Source organism: Anthonomus grandis, chromosome 17 (assembly GCF_022605725.1).
Source record: "Anthonomus grandis grandis chromosome 17, icAntGran1.3, whole genome shotgun sequence".
In the NCBI taxonomy this organism is placed as follows: Eukaryota; Metazoa; Arthropoda; class Insecta; order Coleoptera; family Curculionidae; genus Anthonomus; species Anthonomus grandis.
In genome coordinates, this window is record NC_065562.1 from 17,775,291 (window position 1) to 17,791,367 (window position 16,077).

General features: G+C 33.6%; 2 protein-coding genes across 5 annotated transcripts; one reads left to right on the plus strand and one right to left on the minus strand.

Moving 5' to 3' along the window:
- Positions 1-282: 282 nt before the first annotated feature.
- On the minus strand, positions 283-14,504 carry LOC126746270 (glycerol-3-phosphate acyltransferase 1, mitochondrial). 4 transcript variants are annotated; one of them, XM_050454432.1, is made up of 11 exons: positions 14,484-14,504; positions 13,147-13,315; positions 12,983-13,093; positions 12,390-12,724; positions 12,105-12,338; positions 11,878-12,044; positions 5,658-5,914; positions 4,295-4,460; positions 1,390-1,574; positions 724-1,336; positions 283-668 (listed from the first exon to the last, which is right to left on the minus strand). In XM_050454432.1, the coding sequence occupies exons 2-11, from the start codon at positions 13,303-13,305 to the stop codon at positions 478-480; spliced, it is 2,418 nt and encodes an 805-aa protein (XP_050310389.1). In that variant the 5' UTR covers positions 13,306-13,315; positions 14,484-14,504; the 3' UTR covers positions 283-477. The 4 variants fall into 4 exon arrangements, with proteins under 4 accessions (XP_050310389.1, XP_050310387.1, XP_050310388.1 ...); XM_050454430.1 differs by lacking the exon at positions 14,484-14,504 and adding an exon at positions 14,001-14,143; XM_050454431.1 differs by lacking the exon at positions 14,484-14,504 and adding an exon at positions 13,629-13,790.
- LOC126746272 (protein BCCIP homolog) lies at positions 14,014-16,076 on the plus strand. The gene is made up of 6 exons (XM_050454433.1): positions 14,014-14,123; positions 14,905-15,016; positions 15,151-15,309; positions 15,363-15,573; positions 15,628-15,792; positions 15,842-16,076. The coding sequence occupies exons 2-6, from the start codon at positions 14,912-14,914 to the stop codon at positions 16,054-16,056; spliced, it is 855 nt and encodes a 284-aa protein (XP_050310390.1). The 5' UTR covers positions 14,014-14,123; positions 14,905-14,911; the 3' UTR covers positions 16,057-16,076.
- The last annotated feature ends 1 nt before the right edge of the window (position 16,077 follows it).

Genomic DNA, 16,077 nt, shown 5'->3' on the forward strand with positions numbered 1-16,077 from the left:
ATTTAACTTCCTGGAAAATAACCCCAATTTAAAGTGCCTGAAAGGAATAAGGAATTACTTCCAGGCAGTTGAAACATGAGCATTTAGCTCCCTGGAAAATCTGAAAAGTGGTCTCAGCTTCTTGGAAGAAATTACTTCAATTTCCTGGATATGACGTGGCAAGTCAAGATGACATACTGGAAAAATACGAAAAGTTGTAAATTTCAACTGCCTAGAAGAAATAATCGACTTTATTGTTTATATTGCCCCTTGATGGATCTTAAAAAAAAAAAAAACGCTGAATTATAATAAAACTATATTTAATCTTAAATTTATCACAGATCTATAGATTCGTTTACAAACAAACATTCACGGTTCTTATATAAACGAAACAAATAACTCCACAAAAATAACTGATTACTCTTCTTAGAGAGATTCCTTGAACCTCTTTCAATAAACCTTAAAACGCAAAGCTTCCAATATGAAAACCTATCGACGTCACTCGAACAGCGAATTCCCTATTCTAAACCGGTTGATTTTATCATAAAAAACTTTCACAGAGTCCGAATTATCGTAGCTTTCTTTAAGGTAGTACAGCCGCAATTTGTTCTCTTGATGGCACTCTAAAACGCCCAACTTTTGATAATATTTCAATGCGTTCTTGATCGGGTCCACGGCAACACTTTCATCTACAAAACCATATTTATTGAAAAACAACATAAATAAGTAAACAGAACTTCAAACCGTATTTCAAACTGCCTCGCTCCACTTGACTCTTCATCTCCTTGAGCACATCCCCCACCAGTTCGTTTTCCAACAGTTGCCTCTGCACCAGTTTATCCAAAGTGAACCCGGTGACCGCGTAAGTTTCCATCAGGGGCATCAGGATCGTTTTCAGATATTCCACGCACCCCTTGGCCTCCCTGGACGTGTTTATTCGATACAATTTCTGGAACGTCGGGTTCTCGTCCTCCTCATCGTCGAATTGCGCGGCCATTTTGCGACTTTTCGCCATCAAATCGTTACTGAAATCCGACAAGAAGATTTCCCTACGCAGCACCAAATCCTCAATACGTTCCGTTATCACTTGTTCCAAGTTCTGGCACGGTTTGCAAAACAGAAATTCGTATTGCAGGATCGAGCATAGCTCCAAAGCGTTCTCCATTAGGTCCTCGTGCGACACTGTGTCCAAGCGGATTTCCGAGGCGTTTAAAGCTAAAGCAATCACGGATTCTAATGCGTAATGCGTCACCACTGTGTTGCTGTAGTAAGAGAGTTCTATGACGTTCGGTAGGATCGCAATGGGTTTGATGATGTCTTTTTCTTTTTTTACCAGGGCTGGACCAAGTAAATCCACCTGAAATTGTTTTTTTATGAAGCTACTTGAAACTGATGCTAGAAAGTAAATACCGCATAATTAATCACATCCACGGGGTCCCCGCTAAACCCGACGTCTCTCATCGTGAATTCGAGGTCTTTCTTAAGCTCCTCAAAGGACACCACTAATTTTTCCAAACTGACTCCGTTTCTGTATTTGGTCAGTAATAGGAACGCCAGCGCGTTAGTGGACATGACCGTAGTCGATCGGGCGCAATCTAAACGCATATTAAAAATCCTCAGGACTTAGTAAAGTAGAAAAACAGTAAAAAAGTAATAAACAAAAAAATCATACAAACTAAGGCATGTGAAAATAACTTCATCACCTTATCACAAAAAAATGCGTTTAAATATATAGGCGGCAGCTTAAATTTAACAGTGTCAAAAACAGTACTAAAATTGTCAAGAGGTCCTAGCTAATTAAACCGTGGCAGAACTTTTTTTCAAGTATCTAAATATTGACCCCTTACCCTACTAGGGGTTTAGTTTACTTCTATTACCACCATAAACTTTATTGAAGAAAAAGTTAAGAAAGAAATAATCCAAGTCCAGGACCAGATCGAGTACCCACCCACAATCTTTCTTTAAAACTGTACTGAAGAGTGTATAGACCTAGGAATCAAAAATCAATCCAGATCAATGGAAGCTTTCTACAATAACAACGCTATTAAAAAAAGAAAAACTCTAATGCGACCAGGGCAGCATGGTTTTTTACGCAAACGCTTCACTACAACAAATTTAATAGAATGATTGGACTAAAAATCATGATAGACAAGAAGGCATTTGACTGAACTTTTTACTAATAAACTTACTTTGGAGTAAGAGGAAATCCACTGAACATGATTTATGTCAGAGAAACACGGCGTAAAAAGTGAAGTCATCCAAGAGTCGGTGTTGGGAACATTACTGTTCATCCTGTATTTTGCTGACCTCGTTAAACTTCTTCCTGATGATAGTAAACTTACACATGCAGAACAGCTAAAAATAGATCTTCAGATATTAGAAGCATGGTCAGAGATATGGAGAATGGAATTAAATGAGTTCCAATGTACAGCACTTAGAAGCGGATCAAACATGGAATACAAGATAAACAGTATGATCGTATCAGGTGTTTCTGAGCGGATGACCTAGGAGTAACAATTATAACAAGTTTTCTGAACGGTTTAGTGAAACTCTGACTGAATTTGCACAATTATTGCCGAAGTTATGAATGTTTTTGTACTGACAGTCCAAAAAAGTGGAAAAATCATCTTTGACGGCCTGTAAAAGTTTCTTCAGTTAAACTATTAACTTGAAATCTGATTTGTAATGAAAAGTGAAGTTTTCTTAGTAGTTTGTTGAAACTTTTACTAGATTTGAACAATTATTGTCAAAGTTACGAACGTTTTTGTACCGAAGGTCCAAAAAAATGGAAAAATCCTTAGCATCACCTTTGAAGGACTGGAAAAAGCTCTTTAGTAAAACCTTTAACTTGATATAGATTTTTTAATGAAAAATTGGGCTTTCTTAACGGTTTGGTAAAACTTTGAATAGATTTGAAGAATTTTTACCGAAATTATGGACATTTTTGTTCTAGAGGTCCAAAAAAATGAAAAAATCCTTATCATTATCTTTGACGCCCTGTAAAAAGTTCTTCAGTTAAACCATTAACTTGAAATATGATTTATAATGAAAAGTGAAGTTTTCTAAATGGTTTGGTGAAATGTTCACTAAATTTGAACCATTTTTGTCAAAATTATAAACATTTTTGTACCGAAGGTCCAAAAAAATTGAAAAATCCTTAGCATCACCTTTGAAGGACTGGAAAAAGCTCTTTAGTAAAACCTTCATCTTAATATATATTTTTTAATAAATAATTGAGCTTTCTTAACTGTTTGGTAAAATTTTGAATAGATTTGAACAATTTTTACCGAAATTATGGACATTTTTGTCCTAAAGGTCCATAAATATGAAAAAAATCTTTATCATTACCTTTGACGCCTTGTAAAAGGTTCTTCAGTTAAACCATTAACTTGAAATATGATTTATAATGAAAAGTGAAGTTTCCTTAATGGTTTGGTGAAATGTTCACTAAATTTGAACCATTTTTGCCAAAGTTATAAACGTTTTTGTACTGAAGGTCCAAAAAAATGGAAAAATCCTTAGCATCACCTTTAAACTTGATATATATTTTTTAATGAAAAATTGAGCTTTCTTAACGGTTTTGTAAAACTTGGAATAGATTTGAATAATTTGTACCGAAATTATGGACATTTTTGTCCTAAAGGTCCAGAAAAATGAAAAAATCCTATCTTTGACGCCCTGTAAAAAATTCTTCAGTTAAACCATTAACTTGAAATATGATTTATAATGAAAAGTGAAGTTTTCTTAATGGTTTGGTGAAACTTTTACTAGATTTGAACAAGTATTGCCAAAGTTATGAATGTTTTTGTACTGAAACTCCAAAATAGTAGAAAAACGATTATCATCATCTTTGACGGCCTGTAAAAATTTTTCCAGTTAAACTATTAACTTGAAATATGATTTATAATGAAAAGTGAAGTTTTCTTAACGGTTTAATGAAACTTGACCAAATTTGAACCATTTTTATCGAAGTTATGAACGTTTTTGTATTGAAAGTCCAAAAAAAAAAATGGAAAAATCCTTCCCATCACCTTAGAAGGCCTGTAAAAAGTTCTCTAGTAAAACTGAATTAACATTGTACTCTACTAAGAGTAAAACGTTAACTGAATTTGTGCACTTTTTGCTATCATCTTTGACACTTTTAGACTGAAAAAAACTTACTTTTACTTGATCATTAATTACTACAACTTTTACTGTGTGCGAAAAATTAACCTTTGTTTGTCAGAATGTATGATTTCGTATGTATGCAGTCCTGCAGATAATTTGATAGAAGTCGAAACAACTTCCATCAAAATAACCAAGCGATTATATTTACCATATAGCACGTGTTTCGAAATATTTTCTACCAGGCTTTTGTGCTCCTCGGACACCACATCGGTACCATACAAACTGTTCGTCGACGGGTTGGACTTTAAAATGCGATGTATCGAATTCGGTTTCGTGGTAGAGGCCTTGTGTTGGTCGAAGGTCTTAATTAGTTCCTAAATAACGGGAAACTTGTATTTATATAAATCGCATGCTATTTAATAAAAAAAAAATTCCAGGCAGTTGAAAGAGCTTGCTGTTTGAGTAATATGTTTTATTTATTTATTTAAATTTTTTGGGTTCTATGTTTTTTTTGTATACCTACTTCAGTTCGTGCTTTAGAATCTTCTACTTACAAACGTTTTAATTAGAAAAGATGCAATATAAAGGTGCCAGTAATTTTTTAAGTGGTTTAAAAATCGTGTTTTAGCAGTAAACATTGACAAAACATATTTTGTGCCAGTTGGATTTTACGCTGAGCTTAGTATTGAAATAAATTTTAGTACGAAATTTAAACATATGGGTTTTATACTCGCCATTGGAAAATATCCAAAAGTGGATACTAATTTATAAAAAGCCTAATCCAATTTATCCAACAAACTTACTTTACTTTACAACAAAGAGACAGGACTTTTAGCTCTTTGGACAAAAAATAGCTTTGAGAAATAGAACAGGCATTCTTTCAAAGTCCAAAACATCACTAGCCCAATGATCTTTTCTTTACATAAGTCCAAATATGCACAGTTACCAGATATAATAAAAACCTTAAATTCTTTACTATTGATTAAGAAAGGGAGAAATAGAAAGTTTGTATTCTCCAAGGCTTGCTTGCTGTGTATCTTTTTTTTTCTCTATCACGACATAAACTTCCCGATTTTAAACTGAATAATATTATTTCCAGAAATAGACGAAACCCTGAAATTGTTTTAAGATATGCATCGCTAATGTAGTTTAGTTATTATACCTGGAACTAGTTTAAGTTATTCCACTAACGAGAAAATTTCTTTGGTAAGTGAACTATTTTCTTTTATGTTTAATTATTGAAATAATGATTTATTTATGTTTACATGTCTATGAAATGTTTAAGTGTATTAGATGGGAGGAGATTATAATATCGGATTAATTGAGAGTTTAGCTGCTTAAAAAAAATAATGAATTAAGGCCTAAAGTTGAGTTATTTTGTAAATTTTGTGGCACAATTACAATTCCCTCGAAAAAAATATTTTATTTCTTACAGGCAGTTGAATTTCCATACAGTTAACCGCCTGGAAGGAATAAACGAATTACTTCTAGAATAATCTCGTAGCAAACGAAAATCTAAACCACACCTCTTGTGTTCCTTCACTAATTAGATAAACCTTTATTATATTTACCCTTAAAGAAAACGGTTGATTAAAATCGACCCTCATCATGCCGTAATTGCTGTTCAACACGTGCCAAATGCCCTTCAACGCGTCCCGGAACGTTTCCATTTTCTTCGCCTCGCCCAGCTGCTCCCTCACGAAATTCCCGTCGACCAATTTCTCGTAATTCACACTGACCGGGACCAGTAGGGCGTCCTCGATCGTCCCGTCCATAAAAGTGTCCACTATCACGGACAGAATGCCATATTTCGGCATCAACGGTTTACCTGTCGATAAAAAAAATCAATTCCGAACCACACTAAACTAATCAAAAGTCTTTATCCCGCATCTATATGTTATTGGTTAACTTAAATGGAGCAACTGTTGGAAATTTTGTTTTTTTTTATTTTTTTTTAATTTAATTTAATTAAACAGAAACATAAAGTAATTTACATCGAATTTTAACAAAATAGAAAAGGTACATAAATATTAGCACCTAGGTACGCAGTACCTGTGCTTGAAAAATACAACAAATACTCTAAAAATTACCTCATTTTCCAAACGCTCTAGTTACTTCTAACGCGCTTAATAAATTTATAATACACAAGATAAACTTAATTTTGATTTAGGGTACATCGTTTTTAATTATTATTGAAAAATTTCTAAAAAATTTAAGATGTATTCTTTAGATTTCTTCTTAAATGTGCCCATGATTTCTATAGTTTTTATATTGTGAGGTAACAAATTGTAAAGCTTCGGCCCTAAATAATCTACAAAATGTTGTTCCATAGTATTTTTACATAAGATAGAGTTATGTAGTTGGTTTGATTTACCTCTTGTAGGATAGTTATGTGATTATTTAAATGGACATAATTACAAACTTCTATTACATATAATGTTCTTATATTAGATATTTCTTTTGAGTATAACTTGTAAGTAGGGTAGAGTTTTGGTTTTTTTTTAAATGATTTTAATTATGTAATTTTGTATAACCCTTAACTGTTCCATATTCATACTGTACATACCACCCCACACCAACATACCATACCTAAGCAACGGTTCAACAAGTGCCTTATACACTACAATTAAATTTTTTTTGTTTAAGAACTGTCTAAGCAAATAAAACTTGTAAATTAGACATCTGATTTTTTTAGTAATATATATAACATGTTGGTTCCATTTTAAATTGTTATCTAAAATAATTCCTAAGTATTTAATTTTTTTTTGCTCTTTTATTAAATTGTTATCATTTATTTTAATGTTGCTAAAATTTGGTCTATTTGCTGCTGTAAGTGAAAAGGCTACTTTAGAAATATTTAAACTTAGTTTGAATGTATCCAGAAAATTTTTAATTTTTTTGAAACCAACCTTAAGTTTTTCTCTCACCCCTTCCCAAGTTTTATCCGAAAAAATTATTACCGTGTCATCAGCATAAGTTATAACCTTCCCATCCACATTAAGATTACAAAGCATGTTTATGTAAAGAATAAATAAAATTGGTCCTAGAACGGTACCTTGAGGCACGCCACGTTTAATTTTTTTGGGAGAGCTTAATATATTATTTATTTTGACAAATTGAGTACGATTTGTGAGATAATTCTCAAAACCGGTCCCCGCACACCATTTCTTTTAAGGACATTAAAGAAATACGCTATTAAACGCTTTTTGCAAGTCCAGGAATATATCGTTTTTTTGCCTACTTTTAAATTACCAGTAACATTTTTTACCAATTCATACATTGCATCAGTTGTCCGCTTACCTTCAAGAAATCCAAATTGATTTTCTGATATGCCGTCAATGGTATTCAAAAAATCAACAAGTCGTGATTTAAGGCATTTCTCGTAAATTTTAGCAAAATTTGAAATAACGCTTATTGGCCTATAATTTCCTATATCGAGTTTATCTCCTGATTTATGAATTGATGTAACGATAGAAGCCTTAAAGTAAGATGGTACAATGCTTGTTTTGAAAATTTGGTTTATTATATGTGTAATTGGATCCTTAAGTTTTATTGTTTTAGAAGTAATTTGATCGATACCAGGGGAGTAATTATTTTTAAGAGAATTTATATGTTTTACTATTTCTGTTGAATTTGTAGGTCTTAAATACATAGAGTTAGGAATTGATTCTTTTATAGGGGTTGGCGTTTCTTCTGGGCACCAGAAATTTGAGCACCAATATTAACAAAATAATCAGCAATTTCATTGTTTTTAGTCAGAATCATATTTTGCTTTCTAATTTGTAATATCTGTGGTTTTTTGTCATTTTGATTTGTGGCCTCATTAATTAATTTGTACAATTTTCTAATGTTATGTTCATGCTCAAAAACTTGATTTTTATTGTATTCATTTTTCGTAACCGTAATTAACCTTTTTAATTTATTTCTGTAATTAGTATATTCTAATTTATTTTCGTTAGTAGGATTTAATCTCAATTTTTTTTTCATTTTATCTCTTTTTTTAATAGAAACAATTAACCCAGTTGAAATCCATGGTTTTGCTCTTTTGTATTTTAGTTTTATTTCAGATTTTTTTATTATGTCAGTGAGATTGTTTATTAAATATTTGCACGCTTCTTCTGGATCATTGATGGCTAAAATAGCATTCCACACAACTAACTCAGCTTCATGTCTTAGTCGTGTGTAATCAGTTTTTGTTAGTGTATTTATGTCAGTGCTGTCTATATTTTCTTTGTCGTGACTTCAGATATGTATCATTATAGGCAGGTGGTCAGTAATGTCGTGATTAATAATAAATGTTGTGGCTTTTTTTACCTTGGCTTTCATTTTATTTCTCATAAATATATGGTCTATACAAGTATTACTAATTTCTCTTGTAGTTTTGTTACACATGGAAACCAATCCAATTGAATTCATTAAGGCTAGGTATTTTATAACTTTTTGATCACTACTTTTCAACAAATCTATATTTATGTCGCCCAAAAACAGATCTATGTTAGATTTTTGGCAATTTTTAAAAAAATAAATCAAGGTCATCCAAAAATTTAAGTACATTGGTTGACGGGGATCGGTAGGTAAAGAATATATTATAATCTAGATGATCTATGCGAATTTTGATAGTAGTGACAGATTATTTGAAAATGCAGGATTTAGATGATTTTTGTAGTAAATTACTACTCCATCAAACGAATTGTAGTGTGCCTCATTATAATAGATACTATATCCAGGAATATTTACAGCATCTGTGGTGTCTAAATTATGGCATTCTGAGAGAACTATTATATCACAATAGGAAACGAGATTATATGAAGTAATTAATACTAATAAATTGTCTTAATTTGATTTTAGCCCACAGATATTTAAATGCATTATATTTAACAATTTTTTATCACTACTTACAGTGGCGGCCAGCTAATTAAAAACGACGCAAAATTTAATTTTTTTGGAAAACCATTTTATGCAGTTTTACGAATGATATTTATAAGGGTTAGACATATTAAACACATTCTACCATAAATCAATAGTAATCTATTCAAAAATCTAGGGAAAAAAATGTTTACAAAATTAATGGACAACAAATTAAAAACGAATTCAATATTTTAATTTTACACCAAAAAAAATCAGTATTTGGTAGGATATCCTTTAGCTTCTTTTATTGCTAGACATCTTCTTTGCATAGATTCTATTAAAGTTTGGCAGCGAGTAATTGGGATGGAATACCAAGCTTCTTGAACACCATTCACTAGTTCGTCCATGTTTTTAAATTGCTTTGGCTGAATTATTCTTTTAAGATCATTCCACAGATTCTCTATCGGGTTAAGGTCTGGACTACACGAGGGCCATTCAATTACATCAACGACGTTTTGTTCAAACCACCTTTTTACTAAACGTGCTGTATGCTTGGGGTCATTATCCTGTTGAAATTTCCAGGTAATAGGTAATTTTTCTTCTGCATATGGAAGCATCACATTTTCTAATATAGATTTGTATTTCTCCTGATCCATAATTCCATCTATTTTATAAATTGGTCCAACTCCATACCATGACATGCAGCCCCACATCATGATTGAACCACCTCCATGTTTAACAGTTAATTTTGTGAATCTTGGATTTAATTCCTCACCAGGTGGTCTTCGTACGTAAGTACGACCATCCGATCCGATGCGATTAAGTTTTGTTTCATCCGACCAAAGTATATTTTTCCATTGGGTAAGGGTCCAACTCAAACGATCGCGTGCGAACTGCAGTCAGAGTTTACGATTCTTCTTTGAGACAAGTGGCTTCTTTCGGGAAACTCTTCCAAATAGTTGAAACTCATTAAGTCGGCGGCGAATTGTTCTTACTGATGGCTTCGGACCGTTTTGTGCATACATTTCACGTCTGATATCTACTGCTGTTAAATGGGGCGACTTTTTTGCTAAACGTACCATGATTTTATCCTCTCTTGCGGTTGTTATTCTAGGCCTTTTCTTCCTAGGTACATTTCTAACCGTGCCGTCAGTTTTATAATGTTTAATAGCATTATGAACCATAAATTTGGAACATTTTAGCATTGCTGCAACTTTACTGTAGTTTTGTACTTATTATTACTCAGTTCACAGTTTTTACACTTTACTATACGACTTTGACAGTCATTGACATTATGCTCCTCAGAACACCTGCTCCAAGCTTGTTTGTGGGTACATAAATTTCCCTTGTGATGAAATTGTTGACAGTTCCAACACTTTAACAAACTAATATCTTCGTACACACTGAGTCTCTCTCATCCTATATAAATCTTCTTAGTGCACATAAAATGATGGAAAACTTTAGGTGCACACTCCGTATAGATGGTCATAGTGTTTTTATTTTGAATCGTTTTAATAAATGTGACTTTAAGGTAATCATTCTCAAATATAAAGTTATTTTGTTTTTTAATCATATCTTCAATTTCCTTATCTGTGTACTTGTTTACAAGACCTGGTATTTTGATTCTGGGGTTTTTCAAACTAGTCTCTACTATATCATATTTTTCAGTAAGATTTTTTTCTACTGAGGTCTTAAGAACAATAAGGTCTTCTTTAGAAGGAAAATTCTAAAGGCCCCTTCCTACTTGAAATTTTAACTCCCAGAGCTTCGGGCTTAATCTTTTGTTCTAGATCCAAAAACGTTTTTTTCGCATCTTGTATCTGTTTTGTCTTTAACAAAATACTAGGTATATTTTTCTTTGTTGGTTCATCCTTATTTGTAGTTTTAGACCTATAATCAGCATTTTCCAGAACCATAGCGCAGTTCTTTTGCATTTTATTTTCTATATGTGCAATTTTACCCTGTAGATTTTCCAATATTCCAAACATTTTCTTTGTGCTGTCCTCATACTTTGCCTTTGTCATCAACACTTTAAGTTCCTTTTTACAGCAGTCGCACATCCATAATAGGATTTTGCCAACATCGCCTTTGATTTTTTTTATACAGTTGAGAGCTTATGTCTAGGCAGGAGACATGATACCACAATTGACATTTTTACCTTCGCAGAAAAGCCCTTGGTCATTACCTCTAACTTCCCTTTTGCAGATCTTGCACTCTGCATCCTCTTGATCACTTTCACTCATATTTAAAGCTTTTGGTGTTTAATATTTTTCTAGCTGCATATTGGAACGCAGCACTTGAGTATATAAACACAGAACACGAGGCAGCTTAATGTAAACAATGCAGATTTAGGCAATTTGTGGCGCTTTTATGAGAAAAAAAAAACGTACATTACCGCACAGACACTTATGCTTTATAATACACTGGTTTTTAATCTTTAATTCGCATTTAAAATACCAAAATATAATGAATTTTATGGAGCAACTCTTCGACCGGTATATGTGACATGTATATTCTGACTAAACTAAATATTAAAATTGCGCTACGAAAATATTGTATGTTCCAATAAAATATTCATTCAAAGACATCATTTATTTGGATACCAGGTCATCATACAAGTCCAAGGAGTTAATTAGAATAGTCCAAGGGATAATCCCTTTAATTTTTGCCACATATTTAGTAAATACCCTGTATTATTATTGAAATGTCACGTAAAAAGTATGTAGATTTCACTTTGACTAATTAAACATATAATTGAGTCCTTAACTCCTTAACAAAAAACAAGTTAATAAGTTAAATGTAAATACAGTTACACACACAAAAGAAATTATTATTAGTTCAAAACCAGAAAGACGTGTCGGGAATAAAATTAAAGAGACTTTTGATTAGTCGTAAAACTGCCTCGTGATTGAATCGTTCCAAATAAGCCCCCGGGACACTTACCGGTTCTTGTTCTCCCTCCTTCCAAAAAGAACTCCATATTATGTCCGGCCCTTAAGCAAAGATTCATATAAGTGTGCAGCACTGCTTTATAAACGTAATCCTTCCTGCCCATGACCGGATCGATGCGTCGCTTGATGAAAAACGCCCCCAGACCCCTCAAGAGAGACCTACGAAAAAGTCAATTCGCAATGGCCAAATCGTGTGGTAATATATATATTATATATTACCCAAAAAACGGTATTCTTAAGTTATCCCCTGCGGCCACCAATGGGGACCTGATATCGTTATTCAATAAAATAAAAGACAACAGGATGTAGTCCAGGTGGGAGCGATGCAACGGTAAAAATATCAGTGGGAGATTGGACTTGGAGGCCTCCTTGATCATTTCTATTTGCCCCGGATGAACTACCACTGAGCTCAGAAAGCAGGGCAGCAGCTTGTAGAGAATCCAACTGGTGAACCTATACAAGAGATTTATTTATTTTTTAAATTTACATAAATTATAATTTTACCTTAAGAGGAAGTCTGATAAGGTGGACCTCATGTCGTATATCAATTTACCGGCCCTCCTCCAGTTCTTTTTAATCAACTCCTGGTAAAACTCGTCCTCCGCTTCGTCCGATGCATCTTTGAACTGTTGAAGTGCCGCTTTTTCGACGGCTTTTTTAACTCGGTCATCTTTTAAGACCAACCGCGCCACCTGAGGGTACTGGTACCTCTTTAATCGGGATATTTGATGTAGATGATTAAACGTCCTGGCCAGTACACCGTTTTTATTCAGCGGAGCGGTTTGATTGAGGATGTTAAACAGAGCGAGGGTCTCTGTCGTTTTTTTCACCAAAGACTCCTGAAAATTCCGAGAAAAAAATCGATTGCAAAAATTACTTGTAACAAGACCCACCCACCTCCCTTTTCAAATAACTTATTAGAGTAAAAACCATACTGTAGACATTTTTTAAAATGCGTAAAACGTTTCGACCGCCAACGTGCGATCTTGAATAATAATATGAAAACTGTTTGCGTTCCCAAATTAACCTCACGCGTATAAAAATAACATCATTAGTCGCATGGAATTTTAATAAGCCTACTTTTATCGTTCACTTACCCTGCTTGTAAAAGTGCAATTCTGACAGCAGAGGCCCATAAAGGGCCTTCGGGAGGTCACATGTACCTCCGGCACCGCCTCTTTAATGTGCAAAAGCTGCCTGTCCCTCACCTACAATTTAAAAATAAACATATGTATTTACACATTTACTATTGAACCTTTACATTTATGTCGGCCTCTCTGGTGAGTTTTTTCTGGTAAACCTGGTCCTGCGAGTAACGTTTTAGGGTGGTCAGGGAGGCCAAAGTTTCATTTCGATTATTTGTTGAGGGTGCAAACTGCTGGTAGGCCTCAAAGTTTCTGTTCGTTATAAAGTCCACCATTTTTTTCAGTCTGCAACCGAGTTAAAAAGTTAGAAGTAACATATTTTAATGTATTAAGCTCACCCCAATAGTAACACCGTATAGAAGCAACATTTGAAGCATAAAAGTACAATGACTGTGTACGACAAATAGATGTTTGCTTTAATAAGAGTGTTTATTAAAAAATTTACTTTGTGCATCCCGGACGAATGTTTATTTATAACTAATGAAAAAAAGTTCATGAAATTGGGTGCTTAAAATTCACTAGCAAGTTGGCCTTCATGCACTATTCATTGTTTTCTGTTTCAATGTTAATGTGGAAGGTTTTTTAAATAATATCTTACCTCTTTACACCAAGAAACACAAGGGTCCACAACTTTAACAAGCTTATTAACATTTTGATCTTATTACACCTATTAATTAAATTTGAGAAATGATATTCTAGTTAATCAGGAAAAGTATTTATTAATTACAATCTACTGAATTTTGGACTCGGAGCAAAAAGCTTCCTTTCAAGTGGTACAAACACTCGTAGTTCTAATGACTGCAAGATAATTATTGTTAATCCTTGTTTTGTTTGTTTTTTGGTGATATTTTTATAAAAAAAAAACAAAAGTCCTGGTTTTATCTCATAAAGATATGCACTGATAAAAGCCTATTGAAACTGAAATCGCAAACATTTGCATATCTCTAATTGGAAATGCGTATTTACTCACCCTCTTAATAAAAAAACCACATAAGTAAACTGTAAGACAAGAGACAATTGAAAGGCCCCGTAAATGGTGCCTAATAGTCCCATTTTGCTTAGCATCAATGCACCGCACACAAAACCACCTAATGTAAGTAACATTTCAAAAGTGTGGCGTGATGATGTGTGGAAATTAACTGTTAAACTACAAAGATCATAAGCATAATGATAAATGAAGAAAAAAATACATATCTTATGTAATGGTCACGACCTTATCATCTTTGGCGATTGTGTGATGACCAGTTATTGAACCAAACATTATTTCAGACTGATAATGTTTGATTTGTTTTTAAAAAAAAGGGTAAATAAAAGCATTAAAGACTTGAGGAAATGTTTGGCCCTTCAGGGGAGATTTTTGTGTCTTAAAGTAAGGGAGCATTTTGTGCAAATTGTAGCAAAGAAAAAATGCCTAATTTGCCCTATGTATATTATTAAAGTGAGTTTGACTTACCAAAAACAAGCTTTTTTTGAAAAATAACAAAATTTTAAATTAAAGGAATAATTTTTAACATAGTTTGGAAACTAGGTTATGTTTACGTTTTTGATAGATGTCAAAAGTCTCAATTTATGGGCGTGTCTAATGACGCAAGCGGAGCTATAACTCAACACACTCTGCTGCCCTTTAAAAAAAAATACAAATTTTAATCATTTAATTAATTAACAGAATAAAGAAACTTTAATTAAAATTTCTATTTCTAATTAGCTAAAATATTTATGAACGGTAGAGGTTCCAGTTAAACGTCAGGGCCTTTATTTTTTTAAATAAAACTCACGTCAACTGTCACCGATGTCAGTCGAGACACCACATAACCTCACACTTACCGCATTTTAAATAAACTGTTTTTTCCACTATTTGTTAGTAATTAATTTAGGTGAATAATGGCGGGCCCCACAAAGAAACCGCGAAAACCCGAGGAGCCTACCGAGTCCGGCGACGAGTCCATGAGCGAGGAAAGCGACGAGGGCACCTACCATGGACAACAAGTAAGTTTACCATCATGTTTTTACTTCAATAATGTAAGTGACGCTTAAAACATTCATTAATATCTAATTTCCACTGAAACGACTGAATTGTAAAGCCAATTCTAGTTCCCGGTCTTATTTACTTATTTCTTAAGGAAGTGCAGGCAACCTTCGAGGGCAGAAACCCCGAACGTCAAGATTTCCATGGGATCAAGCAGCTTTTGTTGCAATTATTTCTAAAAGCCCATGTAGACCTGGGGCAACTCTCTGACATGTTAATTGCCCAAAATGGAATCGGTTCTGTATTAAAACAAGTTAGTCCGAATAAGCTTTTATGGCATAAAGGCTTATTTTATATGCGTTTTAGAGCTGTAATGATAGTGACGACGAAGATGATATGGAGTTAACTGAAGATTCCGATGTATTCGGTATAACTAGTGTGATAAATTTGACTTCCCATCGGGAAACTCCTTGCGTGCAACAGTTTTATGCTCTCCTAGACGAGATGACTGCACAGCATGCCAGTGAGGAGGTTAAAGGGGCTGTTAAGAAAATTCTTGACGGAGGCACTAAACTTGGTGAGTTTCTACTTATTTTCTACTAAATGGTTTAGTAGTGGGTTGTTTTTGGAGGTTTTCTGATTAACGAAAGGTTCGTTAACATCCCTGCCAAAATATCTGCTTTAATGCTCAACACTTTATACGAAGAACTGGAAAGGATGAAGAAAAAAGACAAGTCGTATGAGTTTGATTATTTTATACTTATCAGTAAAACTTCCAGGCCCAAAGGAGAAAACGGTGAGTAATAATAATCTCTTTGCCAGGAACTTTATAAAAGCAATTCTAGAGGGTGAGGAGCTGTTTTCCAATGACGAAGAAGAGGTTTTTAAAAAATCCGCAGACGTAACGTTCGATTTCAGTGTGGAAAATCAATGCGATTCAGGTCTGGCCGGCAAGTGGCTCTCCGAGGATCAACAGTTGACCCCATTTAGGAGAGTTATAATATTTAAGGGAAGCCAGTTGAAAAGTATTGTAGATGAAATAACCACTTTAGTGCAGTAATAAAATAAAGGTATTTTTTAT